Here is a 22392-nt window from a genome sequence, read left to right as displayed (position 1 = left end):
TTTGGAAAGTAATGAATGGATTTAAAGGAGAAGCACAAATCAGATGTTTTCGATTACTGAGTACCTTTCTTAATTACGAGTTTTCGACAAAGAATTGAGTCGATGGTCAGTGTGACCAAGCAGTAGTACTAGAATACTCGTTGATATCCCTAGTGATAATATTGATTTAACATGAGCGATTTAATTACAACAACAAAAATATTTCAGTGTTGATACTCAAATAAGTATTAGAGTAATTTTATTGCTAATTTCCACAGTAAAATATTTTGATAAACATTCATATGTTTTTTGGCATGCCAAGTCAGCACTTGTCAGCAGATTGTGTAATATTATGGAGCGCTTTCCACGCCGTGTAGTTGACCATACAGAGGACTCCCCCACCTCTAGAAAGGGTGCTCGTCTAGAAAAAAAAATAAGTAATTCACCAAGGAAAAAAATTAATGTTGACCAAAGCTAAATATTTAAGGGGGAAATACAGTTTCCCTGAATATGAAATCGATTGCTTACGCTCCTGTCGTGGTCTCCTACACAGATCCACCTGCCCAACTTCTTGGTTACCGCCCACTTAGCGCGGTCCCTGGTCAGCGAGGGGTATACGGCAATGTCGGGGAATTTGACCTTGGAGATGTTGAGTACCTGCAGTTTATCAATCAATCAATCATTTCATTTAGTTACCTTTTAAAATTATTTTAAATCTCTCCCAATAATGTCATTTTTTTTTGTACAGATATTTCTAGACAAACTTTAACTTTTCATTTTTAAAATCTGGTACTAGAGTTCGTTTTCTTTTAAATGAAGATGGTGCTACCAAAGATTATGTTCTGTTAAAAAGTCGGCGACTTTTTAGAGCAGATTTTCAGGGCCAAAATATTTTTGAACATTCAGAAGTGATTATGTTTTTGAACATTCAGAAATTATGTGAACCAGAAAGAGAAAAAGACCAGAACTGAACCCCACAGACCTGATACGGGGAGCACTGGGAGGGGGACCCGCCCTCTGATCGGTAGGTCTGGACAAGGAGACCCATCCGTAGACTCGGGGCAACCATGGATGTGTACAGATCTAGATTTAAAGGGAAATCATTTACATAATAAATAACATGTTAATCAATTGATAACATGATGTTTGAATACTTCCGTACTGGATTTTGAGGAGGAAATAGTTTTAAAATTTCCATACCCTTTCCATATGACGTTCCTTTTGCCAAACACTTCAGTTCTACGTTGTGGTGTGTATACATGTTGATTTCCAAAGTAGTATTCGAGAGTGGCTGTCTCGCTAGTTGTTCATTATTTCCTTTACCATCATAGAGGTGTGGCTGAGTGATTTGGAAAATCTTATCTTCAAAATCAGAAGATTTGCCGTTAGAATCACCAATTAAATCATTTATGGTTATTTAAAGACTAGTTGTCAAGATTAAATTATTATATCACGCATGTACAAATTGGAACTCATACGTACGTAGGTCAATCACGCGGTCGGAGTTCAAGGTCAGGCAGAGCGCCATGTGACCGTCCTGCACGGCCGCCATGTTAAAGGCGTAGCCCTTGCTCTTGGGTGGGGGAAACTTCGGGATGCTGGTTATCAACCAGAACCCGGTCAGTTTGTCAAAGGCGTACACCCCTGTAAAACGTCAGCAATTATCATGAACTCAACGCTTGTACTGAAACAAATTGACTGTTATGACATTTGATGCGCTTATGCATACCTTTAGAAATACCGGAGGTAACGTTTCCGTTCCAATCTTTGTTGAATATATCTGGCGGTTCATCGTTGTACATGCCATACTCGACAACAAAATACTGAAACAGATGCGAATGGCAATTTCTTAGTAAAATCAAAAACATCACATATCTTTAAGTTACACCATCATATAGAAACCTAACTTTAAATCTATTGGTCCTTTCCTTACTTTCTTATTTCTTGCATCTTTGTCAAACTAGATCAATTCTTGATACATTTTATCCTTTGGTTGCAATAGATTCAGACACGGGTTGTATAAGTTTGTGTCTTGTAGTTACCACGATGGTAGACTGTTGCATAGATACTTACTTTGCGATATTTGGAGAGTGTTGAAGATTCTTACGTTGAGATATATCTGTGTTGTAATACCTATATTGAGATTTATCTTTTAGAGGGTGATTTTGATACTTAAATAAGATATATCCGTTAGTGGGTGTTGTAGATACATGTACTTACATTGAGACATCTGTTGGAAAAAGTTGTAAATACTTGAATTAAGATATATCTGTTGGAGAGTGTTGATGATACTTACATTAAAATATATCTGTTCAAGAAAGAGTTGTAGATACTTACATGAAGATATATCTGTTGGGTAGTGTTGTTGATACTTACATTGAGATATATCTGTTGAGGAGTGTTGTAAATACTTACATTGAGATATATCTGTTATAGTGTGTTGTAGATACTTACATTGAGATATATCTGTTGTAGTGTGTTGTAGATACTTACATTGAGATATATCTGTTAGAGAGTGTTGTAGATACTTACATTGAGATATATATCTGTTGGGGAGTGTTGTAGATACTTACATTGAGATATATCTGTTGTAGTGTGTTGTACAGGGCGTGGTCTTTCCCGTTGATGGGGGTGGGTGACAGGGTCAGCGCTTGTTGACGGGAGTCCATGTAATAAAACCCCACGCCCTTTGCAATAAACTCATTTTTATCCTGAGAATCCTGGGGAGTTTTGTACACCAGAAACCTGAAAGGAAACATCCGTTATTGTCAACTACTTTTTATTGGTTTGATGTCTTTTTGGAACTTTGAAGGTTGTAATATATTTAAAATGTATTTCTTTTACAAAAATATACTAAAGATTGAAAAAAAATGTAATACAAATAACAGTTATATGCTTGTTACCAGTCCACCGGCTTGTTTTCGGGGTTCAGACACCCTATTCCATTGGTGTATGCCTCCCCACGGTCCACCACAAGACTCACCAGAACCCCGGTACACAAGACAGACCAGCCAAAGCAGAGCATGGTCATTATTGGAATGTTGACAACATGTGATGAACACAACTACAGAACGCCGAGTATAATCTAATTGGAAATTAATAATAAGGAAACTTAGGAGACCGGAAAAATATTTTACTAATAAACTATTTATAACTACACTCTTATGTAGTTCTCGGGCTTCATTAATTATCCGGTTTATAACGTTTAATTAATTAAGTGAGAGGAATACTTCGAGTCCTTAGTTTAAAAGGCATCGGACATGAGTATCAAACATATTCAAATAATACAAAAATATGACAATCCCGCTTTCTATGCTAAAGCGTATAAGGTATATATTGTGAGGTGTTGATAAATCTTCAGAGAATAAATGGAACGTTTTCGGTGTTATCAAACAATGATACAATTATATTTTACTTAATCTACTTAGTAAACTACATTAAATGCCAGAATCAATTTTTACACTTTGTACAAGGTCTATGAAGCCTTTAGGGAAAGAATTTCAATGTAACGGTTTCATTAAGCTAAAAGGTTACATGAACAGCGAAGACACCTTTCTTCTGCCATTTATTCTAAAATATATACAGACTGTTATCGACCCTAAAGTCTCGACTGAAAGATGGAGGTATATACCAAGTACACGTACTCTGTCGTACTTATGTCATTGTTATCTAACAGGTATATTTTTACACCCACTAAGAATTTTATCCTCTATTTCTCGATTATGATTCATAGCTCTATAAAAACTGACAAGTCTGAATAAACTTTAAAAAATCACGGACTGCAAAATATAATCATGTTAGGTCCAATATGAGAAGAATTGGCTATTTTTTTTCATCCAATGCACTGACATATATATAACAATGATTAAATTATTTATAGACATAAAGATACGACAAGTCAAAATAATCATCTGACAGAAAAAAATAAAATGGCCACTAGTTTGAAAAAAAAATTATCATTCATATTATGAGTCGACTTGTCATAGAATGATGTTGACTTATAAGATGTTATGTCGTCTTGTCAATAATTTTGTCGATTTGTCAGATATATATTTACATCAAATAATGATGTCGACGTAAAAGATGATTATGTCGACTTTTCAGATCCTTATGTCGACTAGTCACAAAATATTTTATTATACTTTCATGTTAAATACTGAAATCTGATTGGTTTAGACGCAGTTAATAATCCGTTCTATTACCCTCAGCATTAGCAACACACTTAGCAACGGGTAATACAAAATGCGCGTAAACTATGCGCGTACGGTTCGCCAAAGAATTCACGTCATTCATATATAAAAGTAATTAAGTTTTCTTTAAAATTAAAACATTCAGTATAATAAAATAAATAGTGCCTGTTTAGGAGGGTAAGAGTTGAAATTGACACCCCTTGAAAACCACTGTCAACCTCCGCTTCGCGTCGGTTGACAATAATTTTCTCGGGGTGTCAATATATAAATAGTGCCTGTTTAGGAGGGTAAGATTTGAAATTGTTATACTTTCATGTTAAATACTGAAATCTGATTGGTTTAGACGCAGTTAATAATATTTTCTATTACCCTCAGCGTTAGCAACGCACTTAGCAACGGGTAACATTAAAAAATGTTACATGCGCGAAAATTATGCGCGTACGGTTCGCTGTAGAATTCACGTTATTCCTATATAAAAGCAGTAAAATTTTCTTAAAAATTAAGACATTCAGTATAACAAAATAAATAGTGCCTGTTTGGGAGGATAACAGTTGAAATTGACACCCCTCGAAAACCAGTTTGGAAATTACTGGTATTTTGAAGAAATAGAAAAAAAAATAGCTTGGTAAATAATGTTAAGTTTTAATATAAAAATGCCTCAAAATCACGTAGACAAACTATTCAAACAAAACTAGTTTAATATCTTCCCGGCATATTAAAAATTATGGTTCAAAACAGCCTGAGGAAATAATGTTAAGTTTTAATAAAAAGTCAATTGTTGCTACAAAAATATTTCAATTCGCTGCCTTCCATGCTCGGATTCATCCAAATATGGGTCCGCAAGTCTCGATGTCCCGAATGATGTTGGTGTACTCTTTCCAGACGTGTGGGTCGGACATACACATGGTCCCGCCCCCGCGGTGAAACTGGGTGCTCTGTGAATACGAAAAGAAAGAAATCATACAAGTTCATGTAGTATAGTAAGGGGCACAGCATGAATACCAGTATCATCAAATTTTAATGATTGATCCGGATTGACACAACTTTCACGAGTCCGGGACCATACTAATGTCATGTTAAATTGTTAAGTATACAAAGTAAATCAAGGCAATTATAAAGAATAAATTGAAAGGAAAAAAGTGCTCTCGTATTATGCATTTTGGTTTTACAGAATTAGGCCAGTTAAAACAGTAAATTAATTGGCAGGCTTTTCCTAATCTTATTTGTGAATACACTACGGAAAAACTACGACGATCGTCTACTAATGAAATTTATCGGTAAAGTATATACTAGGGTTAGATCTCTAGAAACTATTGAGAAAGATTAGGAGAGCATTATATCATTTATAGAATACCAGAATAATGGCGCTAGGCTAAGAACGATAACTGTTGGTTCAAAAATGAAAACATAGATTTAAAAATTACAATATTTTAAAGTGTCGAATGACGTGGGACTTGAATATTTTCAAATGACACGAAATCATGTTTGTTATATTGCCAATAACGTTAAGCTATTTATGCAGAACAGCTTCATACGGCTAATTCTTCACTATTTTTGCTGTCTAAAAATATTGTCTAACAATTCAAGACAATATATAATTACCAGTCCCCTATTTTTCTTGTCTATAATAAAACTCTTCCTTTTCTGTTTGTGCTAAATATAATTTCCTAACTAACAACGTTCTCTGTTGTTGTTGTCTTTAAATACTTTTGTAATGTCTCCTATTTTTCGTGTCTATTATCATCTGTTTGTTAATGTGCCATATTTTTCCCGTCTACAATAGTCTGTCTAATAATGTCCCCTTTTGTAATATAGTTTATAATTGCTTATCAATGTCGCTTTTGTTTTGCTGTCTATAACTACCCGTATCAATGTCTCCTACATATAAGTACTCTCCTTTGTCTGAAGTCTATACTTATCAGTCTTTTAATAATCTCAAACAAATCCATGAGTGTCCCATATTTTTCCTGTCTATGATTACCTGTCTATTAATGTACCCTCTTGTGTTATTGTCCATATTTACCTGTCCATCAATGTCCCCTTTTATGTTGTTGACCATATTTACCTGTCTATTAAGGTCCCCTCTTGTGTTATTGTCCATATTTACCTGTCTATTAATGTCCCCTTTTGTGTTATTGTCCATATTTACCTGTCTATCAATGTCCCCTTTTTTGTTATTGACCATATTTACCTGTCTATTAATGTCCCCTTTGTGTTATTGTCCATATTTACCTGTCTATTAATTTCCCCTTTTGTGTTATTGTCCGTATTTACCTATTTAATCACGCCCCCTTTTGTTATATTGTCTATAACTACCTGTCTATTAATGTCTCCCTCTGTGTTATTGTTTATAATAACCTGTTTATTAATGTCTCTATTGTCTATAGTGTATAATTACCTGTCTATTAATGTCCCCAATACAAATCCATGATCCTGTTCTAGACACCGCCCACTTGGAATGATCTTTGGTCTCTTTGAAGTCTCCGTTAGGGAATCGGATCATTTGTATGTTGTATACCTAACGGTGAAAAATTCAAACGAATTAGTTAGACATGCATAGAACCAGTAATGTTCCTTCAAATGTATATACATCTTTATCGTATCAGAGTTTTATCTACGTGTAAATCAACAAATTCCAGAGTTTTATCTACATGTAAATCAGCAAATTCTAGTTCGACTAAAATATGATTTTTTATACAAGTGTAGCACGTAAAAATTAAGCTAGTCAAAGCCATGTTAGATTCGAACTCATGATCAGTGTTTTAAAAATTAAACTAAGCCAATCAGCTAATACATGTAAATTATTGGTAGACAAACAAACCACTCTAAAATCAAAAATTGAAAACTATTGTAAAGACTACCATTAAAATAAGAGTATACATACGAATATAAACTTACAGTGATGACATGCAAGCAAAGAAAATGCGGCTTGAAGCAGTAGGAAATTGAAAAAAGAGCGTATATCTGACAATCATTCGCAGTATAAACTATTTCTCTCTGACTTTTCAAACGTAAATTACGCACGCGGCCAATAATTCAAAATACTTACACTGGTACTAACGGAATCAAAGCCGTTTTTTTAACAAATCAAATTCACAAGTATTTGCCTTACTTGGATTTACAGAATACCTAAGGAATATATCTGTTGTTTTGCACTACAGAGAACGGGTACCTTATAATGCTCTGTGCAATTAGATTCCAGAGAACCTCGGCCGTTTTGCCAAGTTTCTACGAATAAGTCGTGGTTAATTCTCTCGTTGATCCACGCATCGTACAGATCTGTAAAGTTGAATTCAATAAGGATCAGTCGGAGTACCAAGAGAGGCCATTTAACCGTAACCATGCGAAGGGACGCAGTTTGCAAAATCAATAAAACGGGATATCCTGAAATCATCAGATGTTCGGACGGAAACTTAATACGTGTAAATATAACACCATCGTCTTTTCTATTTCGTGACCTTTTATCATTTATATGTACTAAATTATACTAAATTCGTTTTCGTTACGATCATGCAACACAAAGATTAGTTCGACAAGAGTTAGTAATCTACAAGAATCTACAAGAACCATGCTGTCAGAGCCATACAAAGTGTTAGTACTTAGTGCAACATGTAACTCCTCTACATGTATATCTAATACCTGGAACTTGATAGAACAATTTGACGGTAACGTATCACTATCGGGTCCATTTTGCCAAGTTTCGACAAACAGAGATTCTTGTAAAATTGGTGCCAAATATGCATCATATAAATCTGAAAATTCATGACAAATAAATACGATTCATAACTTGTCTATGATAATTATATAAAGTATAAACTTTTTTTACACACATTTGATTTATGATAGTATATTTCCTACATTTACAATATTGAATAACCAGTAATATTAGGAGCCTAGCATTCGAAAATTGCGGACTGAAGATCTGAGAATTGCTCGTCAATAAAAAGAGGTAGCTTTAAAAATTTTCCCTACACCAATACTGTGGAATCATTAGATTTTGTGGTGGCCCAATTTTCGTGGAATTCGTGGGTACCTCTAGACCATAAATTATCATCCTCCACGAATTAATAAAGAACAGGGGCGTACAATGCGTCAAATATCCCCCATTTGGTTCAACAAAAAAGAACGTTATCAAATATTGCAAAAATAATTATTTTTGGCTTGTATACATTGTTTACACTATAAATTTCAAGGTGATTGTAAATAACGTGCTTTCAATCGGTAATCACAAGAGATACATGTTTCCAAATTAAACCAAACGACGTTTTATGCCTAAATCTTGACCATTTACTGTGATAGATTGCAATTTTTGGGTATGAATGGGTCTACACTCCATCCTAAAAGTACATTTATCAAAAGGATAAGTTTTCATTCTTTTTTATTATTTATTTATTAAAGTGGAGTCTGGACCCATTATTGGTCAAAATTCGTGGTTTTCACAAAAACTTGAAACTTATTTATAATTAATATTGTCAAACCATAAAATTTATTCACAATATTTGTTAAGTGTCAAAGTAGCTCAGTGTGATAGGCGGCGGACTTTAGAGAGTACCTCGCGACTGAGAGGGTGTTCGAATCATAGTGGACGTTTTCTTTTTAATTACTGCGCTTTGCTTCCTTTTAGGTAATACCTTTTTCCCCAATTCTTTTATAACAGAATTACTTTGAAAAATATTTAAAACCCGTCAGGTAGCAATAAAAATGTATATAATGTTCTTGCTCATCAAATAATGTCAAATAAACAACAGCGCTAGTCCAGTCTGAGATTGTCTGAGATCACTTTGTAATGTTAAAAACAGAAATGAAACAATAGAGAAAAGTGCAAAGTATAAATATATTTTTGTACGGTCAGGTAATGCAGTCGTGTATTGTACATGTACTAGTGCACACCTTCAAATCTAAGATTCTATTATATGAGATGTGCGTAAGTCGTTTAAATATTCTAGATGCGGGGGATTCGACAGGCATTGTACGCTCTTCTCCTTTGGGTTATAAAGTCATATTTCATTTTGTAAGAAAATACACGAAATTACGTCCCCGCGAACCAGTAAAATTTCAGTAATCTACAAAAATTGGCCCCCACGAATTTTAATGATTCCACAGTATTTACCTTTGTGAAAATCATTTGATTTAGCAAAGTTATGAAGAACAACGCCATCTGTTGAGTGAAAGGTGGTTTCCAGTTGAAATGGAGGCGAGGTCACGTGTTTCTGTTGATTGGATAAAATGCCGGTCATGATAGGATTTTCCGATGAGAAAGTTGGAGGAAGGTAAAAGTCATAGAACTTTGGATAGGTGAACGTCATAATTTTAGCTGTAACGGAAATAACAGAAACTTCAAAAATGTTTTTGAAATGTCTTTGAAACATGGCTTCAGCAAAATACAAAGCCACAATGTTATATTTTATAATGTATTCTTTGCATATTATTTTATACTTTGATAGGCGTAATTTGACTTTAATTGAAAGGAAAGGAAAGAAAAACTCGAGGGCACTTTACCGACATCCTCAATGGATGTATATGGTAGACTGATGCAGAAAATAGACTGTCCGTACACCGTCCCGCTGTGTGGGTAGGAAAACCCCGAATGTTTGGCGGGAGGAAAGTGTGGGATACTCATAATTAGCCAGAATCCCTCCGTCTTATCAAAAGCGAAAACACCTGAAACAGGCAGAAAGCAATCATAAGCTGGAACATGATGACGAACAGCTTAACTACTTTGCTACTTTGATTTTACAGAAGGAAAAAACGTTACTTTAGTGTTTAGGTAAATGTTAAATTGTTGTGCTATACATGTACGTCATTAGTTTAACTTGATGACAGTACAGTATCTGTGCTGTGCGTCAGTTGCTATCAAGACAGTACGGTTTCTGCGAAGTACGTCTGTGGTTGTTATGATGGTTCAGTTTTTGTTATCTTCGTCGTCAGTTATACATTGTAATGGTTGACAAAATATGTGCTGTACATCAGTATTTGTTTTGACACTTAAGATAACATGTACTAGTATGTATGTCTTTTTTATGATGACAGTCGCCAGCGGTTGTAATGACAGACCATTTTAAATATTTTACGTGACGGCACAGTTTCTGTGTTGTACGTCAGTGATTGGGGTGACGGCACAGTTTCTGTGTTGTACGTCAGTGATTGTGGTGACGGCACAGTTTCTGTGTTGTACGTCAGTGATTCTGGGCTGTCTCCTTACCTTTGGTATGGCCGTGGTTCAACGATGTGTGTCCCTCAGGAGGCTGGTCATTGTACATAGCGTACATGTAATCATTGGTAGTCTAAAAAAGTCATGCAAAGATTTAACAACTACACAATCTACAACTATTTATCAATTGCATATAACAAACCAAACATTAAGTAATACAATGTACATCCAAAATGTAACACCAGTTTCTGAACTATGTTATTTCAAGGTAAGTTTTGTATTTTTCAAAATTCAAAAGGACAGTCTAAATTCCTAGCTTTTAACTGCTGAGGGTAAAATAAAACTAATTAAAGATTAATTAGACACATCTTCAGACTGACATTTTTGTAGATTTGTCTCAGCGTGTACTCCACAGAATGCCCTGTGTCGTTGATCCCGACCGAAGAGAGCTTCCATGACGGCGTCACGGCGTCCATGTAATAGAAGCCGACTCCATCATAGGACAGCGGGTCTATCCCAATCTCGTGGATCTCCGGGAGCTTGTACACGGTGAACCTGAATAATAGACAAATATCATATCAGACCAAACTTTATGTATCTTTAGAGGCATTGGTAGAATGCACAACCACCACCACAACAACAACAACCAACCACAACAACAAAGTACATGAACACAGAAAGTGTTAAGAGGTCTGTTTTACCGTTTGATTGAGGGATTGAACAATTTTGTTTTACGCAGTAAGGATAATGGTGTTCTAAGCATTTTCATCAGTTTTGGGTCAGTGTATTTTAATCGGTTTTTGGTTATTTGCAGAAATGGTTTTATATCATCCGGGCAGTTGATCCTACATATATTACTAAACAGTAAACATCAAGTCCATTGGACTCTCACTTGATTTGTTGTGGGTATGTGTCACACATCAATCAAATAGCTAATATAACCCAGTTAACGGATGCTGTAACTATTGTTAAACAATGTCAAAGTACAAGCGTATCAAATCAAAATAGATAAGTCATAGTGTAGAATATTGTTGTAAATTCTGAATTCATGACACACGGCTTTCCTTATCTCATTGACTAAGTACTAGTCTGAGACGCTCATCGTCAGGGGACTTTGACAGAGTATAGAGTCCATTTACCATGGGCTTATAAGTTCTACGTTTCCTGTTTTATGTACTTTTTTTCATCCACCTTAAAACAAAGTACATTTACATTAATATTTAAAAAAAATGTCATAAAATACAAGTACACTATAACTTTAAAAAATCACCATTATTGTTGATGTACGTATTTCAGAGTCGTAACTTCCGGGATACTTGCTCTTCAATCATAAAGTACATGAATATTATCTAAAGACAAAAGTATCTTGTTGTATTATACTTCGTCTCGTAAGATACAGTCATCACATTGAAATATACAGAAACAAAATATCCGTCGATCATATACATGATCTATTAGGTGACTCGATATGACAACTACTAGTATTGTCAACAATATTTCATATCCATGTATGATTTTGTTGCACAAGGCTGATAAATTATTATATTGTGAAGAAAAATTCCATTAAATCTAGCTTTAAAACTTGAACATTTTCCTATATCTCTATATAGAGCTCTTCTTCTTGTGGAGATAAAAATAGTCTTACAAGGGCCATGAACATCGAACCCTCTTAAAGGTTGGACAATGGATTTTTAGTATAGTCCATAATAGATTGTATAATAAGCGAAACAGGTGCCTTTGCACTCAGATGGTTTGTTTTTAGCTGTAACTAGTTCTAATCGGTACTACATGTGTAGTAGTCACAACAGAGGCATAACGCGTCCAGTTGAAAGTTGAAAGCAAGTTTCTGTGCATAATTTGCGAACTACCTACATTTGCATTTACCTGTCAAAAAATATTCGATACAAACAGGTTCCTTTCCATTTTTTAAACTTTTTAAAACCTAATTTATTTGCAAGAGACGTCATCCATAAAAAAAAATACCGAGTTAACCATGCAAATAAATGATGAATATAGATGTCGTTGTGTGTAACAAAATAATTTACACAGCTGTATTTCAAAATACGCTAGGCATAAACTAAACCAGGTTATTTTAATTTTGTTTTTGTTGAGTTCCTATATAAACCAAAGCATTCTATTTCTAAAAGAAAGAAAAAGAAATGAAATTAAAAAATCATTACATATTTGGTTGTTTACCAGGTAAACATCATCCAATCTTTGTACGAAACAATTACACTGTATCGTGAAAAAAAAAATCACTTGACTTATGAGGATAAATTACGAAGTTGATTGATACAGTAAGCACATTCCTTTACAAATAACAAACAAATTAAAAACATCTAAATTAGACCGACCAGTCGACGGGTTCTCCGGTGTGGGACTTGCATTTGAGTCCCTCAGACCCCCAGACAAACACCAGAAGCACACACACTAAACCATCCCGAACCATCGCAGAGTGTTATCTACTGAACACACCGAGGCCTTCCTAAACACTTACACATTATCAACACTTTCGTTTTCTGTCAGAAGCAATGTAGGCACGGATCTACAAATATTGTTACACTTAGATGCATTTATCATTAAAAAAAAGAAATTTGAACTCTAAAGAAGATGTTCATTGCGATAAAATCTGGCGACTTCAGGAACATTTTGTTCATGCATTATATTCTAGACAAAATTTTATTACCTTTTTGCAAAAGGTTTAAGGCTATACATTAAATTGTGTTAAAATACTCTTAAAAATACTTAAATGATGCAACTTTTTGATCACATTCTTAATCTTATATTTTTTCACGAGTAAGCATTCGCCTCCAAAAACTGTTAATATATGTTTTCTGTTTATTTTCTTCCTTTTATCCAATAGACTTCTACAATTTAGTGCATGTAAAAAGTAAGGCTTCATGTAGATTCTAACGTTTTTAAAAGATATAATATAATTTTCCAGCCATTGAAATATAGCACGTAACGACCACAATATTTTCGGTTGGTTTGGGGATAGGTTATGGTTGATAACACATTGGATGGCTATATAACAGGTATTGAATTTTCAACCAAAAAAACCCCTAAAAAACCAACCCAGACTCATTGACTAAGAATTTCAGTTTGCCTCTAATAATGCATTATCGATATTGACCAATAGACTCCAACGATAACACCAGAGAGCTTCCGTGCTTATCCAAAACATAGATTCAGTAATCAGTATGTATGTTAGACGACTAGTAGTACTGTAATATCAAACCAATAAAGGAAGTGTTTCATAGGGTAATTGAGGAAAACATTAAGCATAGAAATTGATTATAGGAGTAAAATACTGATTCACTGATAAAAACTCTTTTTTCTTTTAAAAGTAAACACGATCTTTTTATTTTATTTTATTAAACGCAGCAGCACGAAGTCCGTTAGGTAGGTTTGATAATTCCAACCCAGAACATTATATATTTCCGCCTCAAGATAACCCTTTAAAACAATTTACATATGAAAATACGTAGTAGTGTAACAAGGTATCTGTTAGACCCGCACAAAGTTTAAGACACTCTTTTTTAAAAACTGAAATTTCAAATTCAATAAAGTCCGAAGGGCATTATGATAGGTTTGACCACGCTCCTACCGAAATTATCACCTCATTATACTCAGAGAATGTTTTCTTCTTACTTATATTTATATTATTTCCAATTTGTTCACTTTAAAAAACATTATTTTATAACTACTATATATAGCATATAGCACATGCTATGTAATGTAGATCTATTACTTCGCGGCGCAGTCAATAGTTAAAACGGGCTTTGCCCCTGTGAATAAAATGGATGCAATAAATCAATGTTCATTATATTGTAAATTCTGGTACAGAGTTCCTTTACATGTATGTACGGCTATAGATTGGATTTACAACAAAACATTAAGTAGAATTATTCTTGGCATGCGTGATTTGATACTTCGAAAGAACTGGTGACAGACAGAATACGGCTACGTATGAGGCGCCGTTTTAATATTTTTGAGGTATTTTCTGATATCAAAAAATAAATATTTGATATCAATAATTCGAATTTTTGATATCAAAAAATAATTCTTGATATCAAAAATTAATTCTTGATATCAAAAAATCTATTTTGTGATATCAGAAAATCATTTTTTGATATCACAAATTCGAATTCTTGATATCAAAAAATGATTTTCTGATATCACAAAATAGATTTTTTGATATCAAGAATTAAAGTTGATTTTTTGATATCAAAAAATTGAATTCTTGATATCACAAAATCATTTTTTGATATCAAAAAATCGAATTCTTGATATCATAAAATCATTTTTTGATATCAAAAAATCATTCACATTTTCTGATATCAGAAAATCTATCTTTTGATATCAGAAAATAAGACTTACATAAAATTACTATCAACTTAATGAATGCTCCCTGTAATGCAACTTTTGTAATTTGTAAGAAAATGTGTTTCAAGCCTGTAGATGTCTCTTAAGAATGATAATGAATGCCTTATTTTAAACCTGGTTTCATTCTGGCAAGTTTTGCCACATATACAATGATCAACACTGCTTTCTTTGCGATTTGCTGTGAATATTGAAAAATGATGACCTCGCATAATTTAAAGAGTTATACAGGCGTCCAGTTAGCGCTTTCAATACATAAGACCAGAATTATCAAGAACACTTATTAAATTTTACATTAAAATAAATAAAGACAACAAATATTTAAATGCAAACCTGGCTCTATAGTTCGGCAATTTAATTTTGTGTCAAGGGAGTATTCATTAAATAGGTGAAATTTATTCGCCATTTTCTTTGAATTTCTGATATCAGAAAATATAATTCTTGATATCAAATAATCAGTTTCAATTTCTGATATCAAAAAATCATTTTCTGATATCAAAAAATCGAATTTCTGATATCAGAAAATGATTTTTTGATATCAGAAAATCGATTTTTTGATATCAGAAAATAGATCGTATTTTCTGATATCAAGAATTCGAATTTCTGATATCAAAAAATCATTTCCTGATATCAGAAATTCGAATTCTTGATATCAAAAAATCATTTTCTGATATCAGAAAATACCTCAAAAATATTAAAACGGCGCCCCATAGCTACGGACTTCAAACTTCTAGATGTGTTCTAAGTTATGACCGCATCTTATAAAAATAACAAACATGTATAGAGCACTCATACGACACTTATAATACTACATATGTATATATGCATGTACCTATACCTATTCTGGCAAGTCATAAACGGTTTCTGTTTCATCTATTTCTGTATTTAAAGTCACTCCATCAGATAAACAGATACATATACTGAGGGGTGAACGAATACAGGTATCCGTGGTTCCTCCAACAGTAAGGGAACAGATCATTTGGAATCGATGGCCCATTATTTGAATTTATAATAAAACAGACATGAAAATTCACGTCTGAAAATCGGGAAAAATGGAACAAATGATTATTTTAACATAAACAAAACAGTACTAATGTTCAGAGAGAGAGAGAGAGAGAGAGAGAGAGAGAGAGAGAGAGAGAGAGAGAGAGAGAGAGAGAGAGAGAGAGAGAGAGAGAGAGAGAGAGGGAGAGAGTTTTATGTAAAAGACACATTTCTTACCAATCCACAGGTTTCCCGGTATGAGACTTACACTTCAGACCCAACACAACTTGAATAAATACAAGGAAGACACAGAGAGTTACATTTCGAACCATTTCAATGGGGGCTCAACAGTAGTAAATACAAACACCGAACATTCCCGAGGACTTCCTAATGACTTTAAACCTACTTTCGTTTGAGGTAGCAATAGGGGCACGGATCCAAACTCTTTCACGAAATATTTCTTTAAAAATTGTAAACTGTCATGCATATCAGCAAAGCAGGCTGGTTAACAGATATAAAATTGTAAATATCACCTGTTATATATAAGTACACTGAATATATCGCCGATAGTTCTCGGTACATTGTTTTCTATACAATATTGGGGAGATTGTGGGGAAATTTATATTTTGTTAAACATAATGCGGAAATAAAAGAAAACAAATTCTCGATACAGGTGATATTATGGCCGGGGAAAGGTTAAAAAAAAGCTTGCTTAGAGGATTATAGATGCCTTCATGGGTGGAAACAATCGAAATACATGATGCAAATGTCAATAGAATTTGCTCTTGTTTGTTCTTTTGTGGGGAGGGGAATAGTTGTATGTGTGGGTTTTTATTATTTGGTTTTTTTTGTCTGTATTCATTTTTATTCATTTTTTCCCTGTCAGATTTGTGCTGGCATGTAACTGAACTATACATTTTAGATAAAATTTAAAATACACTGTATAACTTAATTTTTTAAGCCATATGTCAAGGTTTGTGCTTAATATTTTATGAAGGACCAACAATGTATAAGTGAAAAAATCCGTTGATAAATTTATATAGTAATATAGTGTTCTATTTTCCAAAAATACTACAAAATAGGTCGTATTTTTTCGTAAGGGTTGTCTCACTTTTTATCACTTACACTATCGTAAAGTTTTGAAATTGTTTGTAAAATGAACAAAATTTCCAAAATGTAATAATTTTCAATTTTTAATCTCGTCATAAAAAGTTTGTAAATATTCTTGAGCGAAAATCACCTTCCTTTGAATTACATTTTACAGTGGGCAGACATATTTCAGAAACCATTTCCTGTAAAAACGTGCGATTATTATATTTCTGTAATGTGACTTACACGTGTAGAGCTATGTGATAGATAAGACTTATACACGATAAACGCTTACTAGAAGTAATAGTTCTACATTGTGGAACATAAAAAATAAACACAAATTAGTTTTGTACATCATTACAATGTTATTTCTTCTATATGATATCTTATAAATGCTAGCTGTTTCTCACAATCAATTGTCATTGTCATTTAAATACTTGTAGTAAAAATAAGTATAAAATTCCATTTCAAAAAGGAAAATAAATATGTTGCTAAGATGAGTGCATGTATATTATATTAGAAATATGATATGTGAGATTTTAGATCAATATACATGTGCTATTTTTTTAGGTAGATACAGATGGGTTAATTACTTTCCTGCTGGTCATCGATACCGATATCCCCAACACAATATGCCCCATAGCATCGCAACCGGGCGGTGGGGGGTGGGGGTAGGGGTAGAGTAGTATCGGGTGGCTGTAGTTCGAGCGATTTGACTATCTTTACTATCTAAGTAAGCTATCAAATAAACTTATTAACATGCATTTAAAAGGAAAACGTTATTTAGAATTGTTATATGCTCATCACCTCATAATTGTACCAATAGATTAATAGATAATCAAAGTACTGAAGTACTGAAAGCCGGGCTCTTTTGGTGTGTCTTTCTGCATATTGTGTAGTAAAGACTGAAAATCTCTCTCTCTCTCTCTCTCTCTCTCTCTCTCTCTCTCTCTCTCTCTCTCTCTCTCTCTCATGCTTTTAATGTCAGCAAAGCATCAGAGAGCGACCAAATTTTGTAAGCGGCTATAAACAAAAAATAAGTCTGTCTAGTAGAAGTTAAAAAGTTCAACAGTTGCTGCCTTGAATTTTGCAACAAGCATTATATATTCAATCCCCGTTTCTTCGTCGTGCAGCAAAGTAGTTCATGGAAATTCATGCGCATTGTATGTGTCCAAAATGCAAGGTAATGTTTTAAAAACACGTTATTAATAAGAAAACTAAGAAAGAGAGACAAATTATTCGAAATTTTAAAAAAGAAACAAAATGCCAACACTTTTGACAAAACGTGGCTCTTTGGGTAACTATTTGGTATAGCGGAAGCTTTACCTTGACGCTGTTTGGTTTTTTGTTTATTTGTGCTATTTATAGTAACATTGGCGATTGGCCTGCCTATAGCCAGGACTCTGCTTTCAGCAGAGCCCGGCTAATAAAATCAATGTATTGAAAATTTGTTATATAAAATAAAACAAATGAAACAAGGACGGTTAAAGTGTATATAGAAAATTCTATTCAATTAACACAGGGGAGCCGACCATAATTGCATATTTTGTTATAAAAATTATGCCTTTTATAGCATACATGATAAAACGTACGAAGACAGAGAAATTATGAGTGGCCTGTCTGTATATGTAAATGTATATAAAGTATAACATATAACTATAGACATTTCGAATGGTTGTGGTTTGTTATGTTGACGTATTGCTAAACTTTCTTCAATTAAAGAAATGTTGTCATGTAAATTGAAAGATACATGTACCCCGAGACTTCAATTCTAATTATAGCCCTCTTCCGCATTTCTTGTATCCATAGGCACCTGACATTATGCCGAAATTTAGCCATGATAAAAAATAAAGACCTTTACCAAATAATGCACAGGAAGGTAGAGGGTGTGTATTTTTATTATTAAGAAAAAAAATATATAACGTCAGCTGTCGGTGCTTGAACCCGCTTCAGACAGGTTTTGGAAAGACAACGTCAACTTTACACAGCCGACGACTAGCTGTGAATAGGGTGAATAAGTATAGAGGCAGAGCTTTATAGCTATACGAACCCAGAATCACTATAAAGATGTGTTTTGTTTTGGAAGAGCATTTATTGGCATCGCCAAGTTTCGCCAATACATGCAACTCTAGCTCCCCATAAATTTTTTAACCCATTAGCTACACGTATACCGTGTAATTCATTTATCTAGAACGTACTCACTGTAAAAGACGACAAATTCATAAATTATTAGTAATTCCTCTTTATTTTGTTTTTGTTTTTAATATAAAAGAAAAAGTACAAATCATACTGCGTGTCTTATTGCATAAACAAAGGATGCTATATCGACGTTGACTTTGCTGCTAATTGAATCTCTAGTGGCTGTCTGCATAGTCTGAGAAATCTCGGTCAGAGACAAACATCAGTTTACATGGGCATGAGCTGCATTAACTTTTGTAAATCAAAAATATTGAAAAAAAATCGAATCTGTAATTGCTTTTTGATATAAAATCGAGGAAGTAAATCCACATTACACGTGTGCAATTTGTGCGATCGTTTAGACACATTTCTTTGACTCACACTCAACACACAGTTAAACTCAATGGTAGTCATCTCTCGAGATCTCACAACTTTTGAATTTTTCTCCGCTGCTAGGAATGAGAGGAATGTGGACTCGCATTTCCTTTGTTCTGGGGAATTATAAATGTATATAAGTCAAGCAAGAATCAGATGCCAGATTTAGAGATCTGTTCCGGAAATAGTACTATCTATATACATTAATTTATTCTGCTCATCTCAGATATTACCAGATGGGTGATTTGTACATACAACAAGCAAGCATTGTTCTATAGATTAGTATATAACTGCATGCTCAACGCAGGTACGGTTCATGATTTCTTGAAGTAATACATGTACTACAAAATCTCGATTTATTGTTTCATTTTAAAGATGTGTAAGTATCGTGAATAATTTAACTGATATTTTAAACTTATTTTAATAAATATTTTTGGGGTGTCATTCTACATTTTTAATGGAAATTGAATTTTTATTCAAGAAATCAAAAAGATTCTGTGAACATGATATATACATGTAGAACTCGACATATATCAATAAAACACACATATACATATTGTTAGCGTTTTAATATATATACGTACATGTATGTTGTGAGCTTTTTATTTTCACAAAATATTATTTAATGTTTCAATTGTTTTGTCATGCTGTATATTTTGAATTTAGCGGGTGACAGTGAAGATAATTGTCATGTTTTGTATTTACTGTCGCCCGGTAAATTCAAATTTACAACATGGCAGTATTGCAAAATGCGTATTATTGAAAAATAGAAAAAGAACCCAAAACATATGAGTCGAAATGGCCTTATTTTACATCCTGCACCTGAAACACCATTGTTTCACACCCAAATCAAGTATACCGGATGTGATCCAACATTCAATGAATGTAGATCAGACGATTTATCACCTACATGTTACGTAACACCGGTCGCCAGCGTTAGTACCACTCTATAGAGGGCGGATGCCGTCACACCCCATGCTGAGAATGGGGAGACGACGTGGTGATTTGTTTATTTGTATTTTTACACATGTTTTCTATCAATAAATGTGATACCCTCACATATGTTTGCTTTGCCATTTGACACGGAAGCTAACCTCGGCATGAGATTTCCCTAATCCGTCCCACGAGGGACCATCTGACCTAATTCCTCTAACACCACGGACAAAGAAGGCACGATATTCAGGATGTAAACAAAACAGCGAAATCTGACGTTTCAGTGCTGCAACGATAGACGTTCTCTTTTTTTTTCTTTTTAAACACGTCTCCCTCCTAAATAATTCTTATTAAAGGTATGGAAAATGTACACCTAAGATAATCGCTGATGATTCGGCGAGAGTTATCTATCTATGAACCAAGCCCGACTCTCCGCAGCAATGTTTTCAGCATGACTCAGGCGATTTGTTTTGAAAAATAAAATACGATGGAAACGGCAATTAGACACGACAACCAACTAGCAAGATAAAGAATGTGCTTACAGCCTTACAGATCGCCACTCTATCGTTTCCAGATTAATAATATTCTGTCTGGCTGGAGCGAGCAATGCACTAATGGACGTGAATATCGTCAATAGCTTGCATACATAGTTTGTTGTAGTACGTACTGACTGAAAACACAGAGAAACGCACTGCATTCATAACACTGGCTTCTGTTTTAAGAAAAATATGTTATTTGTGTGGAAAAATAAAAGAAGTTCTTTATAAATTTCCGGAGAGATATTTTGTACAAATTTTATTTGTACAATAATTAACACGTATTGATCGACATACGACTTTGCAAATGTTATTTTTTTCTCTTCATATAATTAAAAAGCATCTTAGCTGACATTTATGGATGCTGTCATTTAAACTTTGGTAAATACTCAATATAATATTGCCTGTGATAATGACTAATAATAATAATAATCGATAGGGAATTAACGTAACAAGTTTGGTAGCAAAATACAGAAATAACAATGACAGTGTTTATATGTTTTCGTACCTTATATATTATCTATCATATAGAATCGAAAATTTTGACACGTCTGATCAACCTAGATTCAAATATTTAATTTCAACAATAATGATGCTATTCAGCAAAAGTGGAACGATATTACCATTTTTAGTCAGACCACAGATACAAAACAATAATTTGTATGAATCGATTCATTTTTCCAGCGATTAAGAATTATTAAAAGTGACAATTAGTTATACGCAAACCTCACTTTATTCCAATACATACCAAACAAACAGAAATTCAAAAGAATCCCATTTTAACATGTGAATATTTCAAACAAAAAATTCGAATGGTTCATCACCAGTAAGCCGCCATTTTGATATTACTAGGCAACGCTAAACCAATCATTGGGTTCAGCATCGCCTAATCTGGAGGCGCCCCGTGATCGTGTATCTTCGGTAAATCCCGGCAGGGCTTCGTCTCCCGACGCTTGCCCCGATTCCTAATACGTTTCGAGGCGATGCCCATATATGGCATCGTTCTTACTCAAGCTGAGTTGGTTCTAGGAAACTGGGAGAGAAATGAATAAAAGAGCGAGACGCGTTAGTGAGTTCACCAGTTTGTTGTAGAACGGTGCAAGCTTCACAAGGGTGTAGGACCCCATACCAATAGATTTTACTTTACGTAGTATACTTATACTTAATCAATCAACATGGGTGATGAAGAAGTTGCAGCTTTAGTTGTGGACAATGGATCCGGAATGTGCAAGGCCGGTTTCGCCGGAGATGATGCCCCAAGAGCTGTATTCCCTTCCATTGTTGGAAGACCAAGACATCAGGTATAGAGGAGTTTTCTTAACAGGAATTTTGAATTCATTATTGTAAAACAATCGCGATAACTGATTGGTTAAACGTTTAGTACATTTTACGCGAACGTGAGAATAATTCTATAGTAACATAATGAAAATAAGATAATAAAAAACGATTTTGAGTTCAAATTTCGATAGCGATATCATATGTATCAATTGTCTCATCTTTTCAAAGAGTATCAATGTAAGAATTTATACTTAAAGGAAATCGTGCTTATTTTGTAATGATAAAAATTTGTCAAAGTTCTTGAAACGGATTACAG

The 22392-nt window shown here is 33.9% G+C and overlaps 3 protein-coding genes across 5 annotated transcripts in view; 1 reads left to right on the top strand and 2 right to left on the bottom strand.

Moving 5' to 3' along the window:
* Nucleotides 1-207: 207 nt before the first annotated feature.
* Nucleotides 208-3073, bottom strand: LOC128192239 (plancitoxin-1-like). Its single transcript, XM_052864791.1, has 8 exons — nucleotides 2883-3073; nucleotides 2553-2724; nucleotides 1709-1802; nucleotides 1462-1623; nucleotides 1180-1341; nucleotides 962-1062; nucleotides 508-636; nucleotides 208-400 (listed from the first exon to the last, which is right to left on the bottom strand). The coding sequence occupies exons 1-8, from the start codon at nucleotides 3008-3010 to the stop codon at nucleotides 302-304; spliced, it is 1047 nt and encodes a 348-aa protein (XP_052720751.1). The 5' UTR covers nucleotides 3011-3073; the 3' UTR covers nucleotides 208-301.
* Nucleotides 3074-4795: 1722 nt separating this feature from the next.
* On the bottom strand, nucleotides 4796-16082 carry LOC128192237 (deoxyribonuclease-2-alpha-like). 3 transcript variants are annotated; one of them, XM_052864788.1, is made up of 8 exons: nucleotides 15925-16082; nucleotides 10701-10875; nucleotides 10372-10453; nucleotides 9669-9830; nucleotides 9280-9483; nucleotides 7809-7921; nucleotides 6568-6687; nucleotides 4796-5104 (listed from the first exon to the last, which is right to left on the bottom strand). In XM_052864788.1, the coding sequence occupies exons 1-8, from the start codon at nucleotides 16017-16019 to the stop codon at nucleotides 4991-4993; spliced, it is 1065 nt and encodes a 354-aa protein (XP_052720748.1). In that variant the 5' UTR covers nucleotides 16020-16082; the 3' UTR covers nucleotides 4796-4990. The 3 variants fall into 3 exon arrangements, with proteins under 3 accessions (XP_052720748.1, XP_052720749.1, XP_052720750.1); XM_052864789.1 differs by lacking the exon at nucleotides 15925-16082 and adding an exon at nucleotides 12675-12832; XM_052864790.1 differs by lacking the exons at nucleotides 7809-7921; nucleotides 15925-16082 and adding exons at nucleotides 7342-7448; nucleotides 12675-12832.
* Nucleotides 16083-21870: 5788 nt separating this feature from the next.
* LOC128192235 (actin, adductor muscle) overlaps nucleotides 21871-22392 on the top strand; it is a 2634-nt gene continuing 2112 nt past the window's right edge. The window contains exon 1 of the mRNA XM_052864786.1: nucleotides 21871-22099. Within this exon, the coding sequence (XP_052720746.1) occupies nucleotides 21974-22099 (126 nt within the window). The 5' untranslated portion in view covers nucleotides 21871-21973. The remainder of the gene's footprint in view (nucleotides 22100-22392) is intronic.

Source organism: Crassostrea angulata, chromosome 7, assembly GCF_025612915.1.
Source record: "Crassostrea angulata isolate pt1a10 chromosome 7, ASM2561291v2, whole genome shotgun sequence".
NCBI lineage: Eukaryota > Metazoa > Mollusca > Bivalvia > Ostreida > Ostreidae > Magallana > Magallana angulata.
The sequence above is the reverse complement of the archived record's forward strand: the minus strand, read 5'-3'. Positions and strand labels throughout refer to the sequence as shown.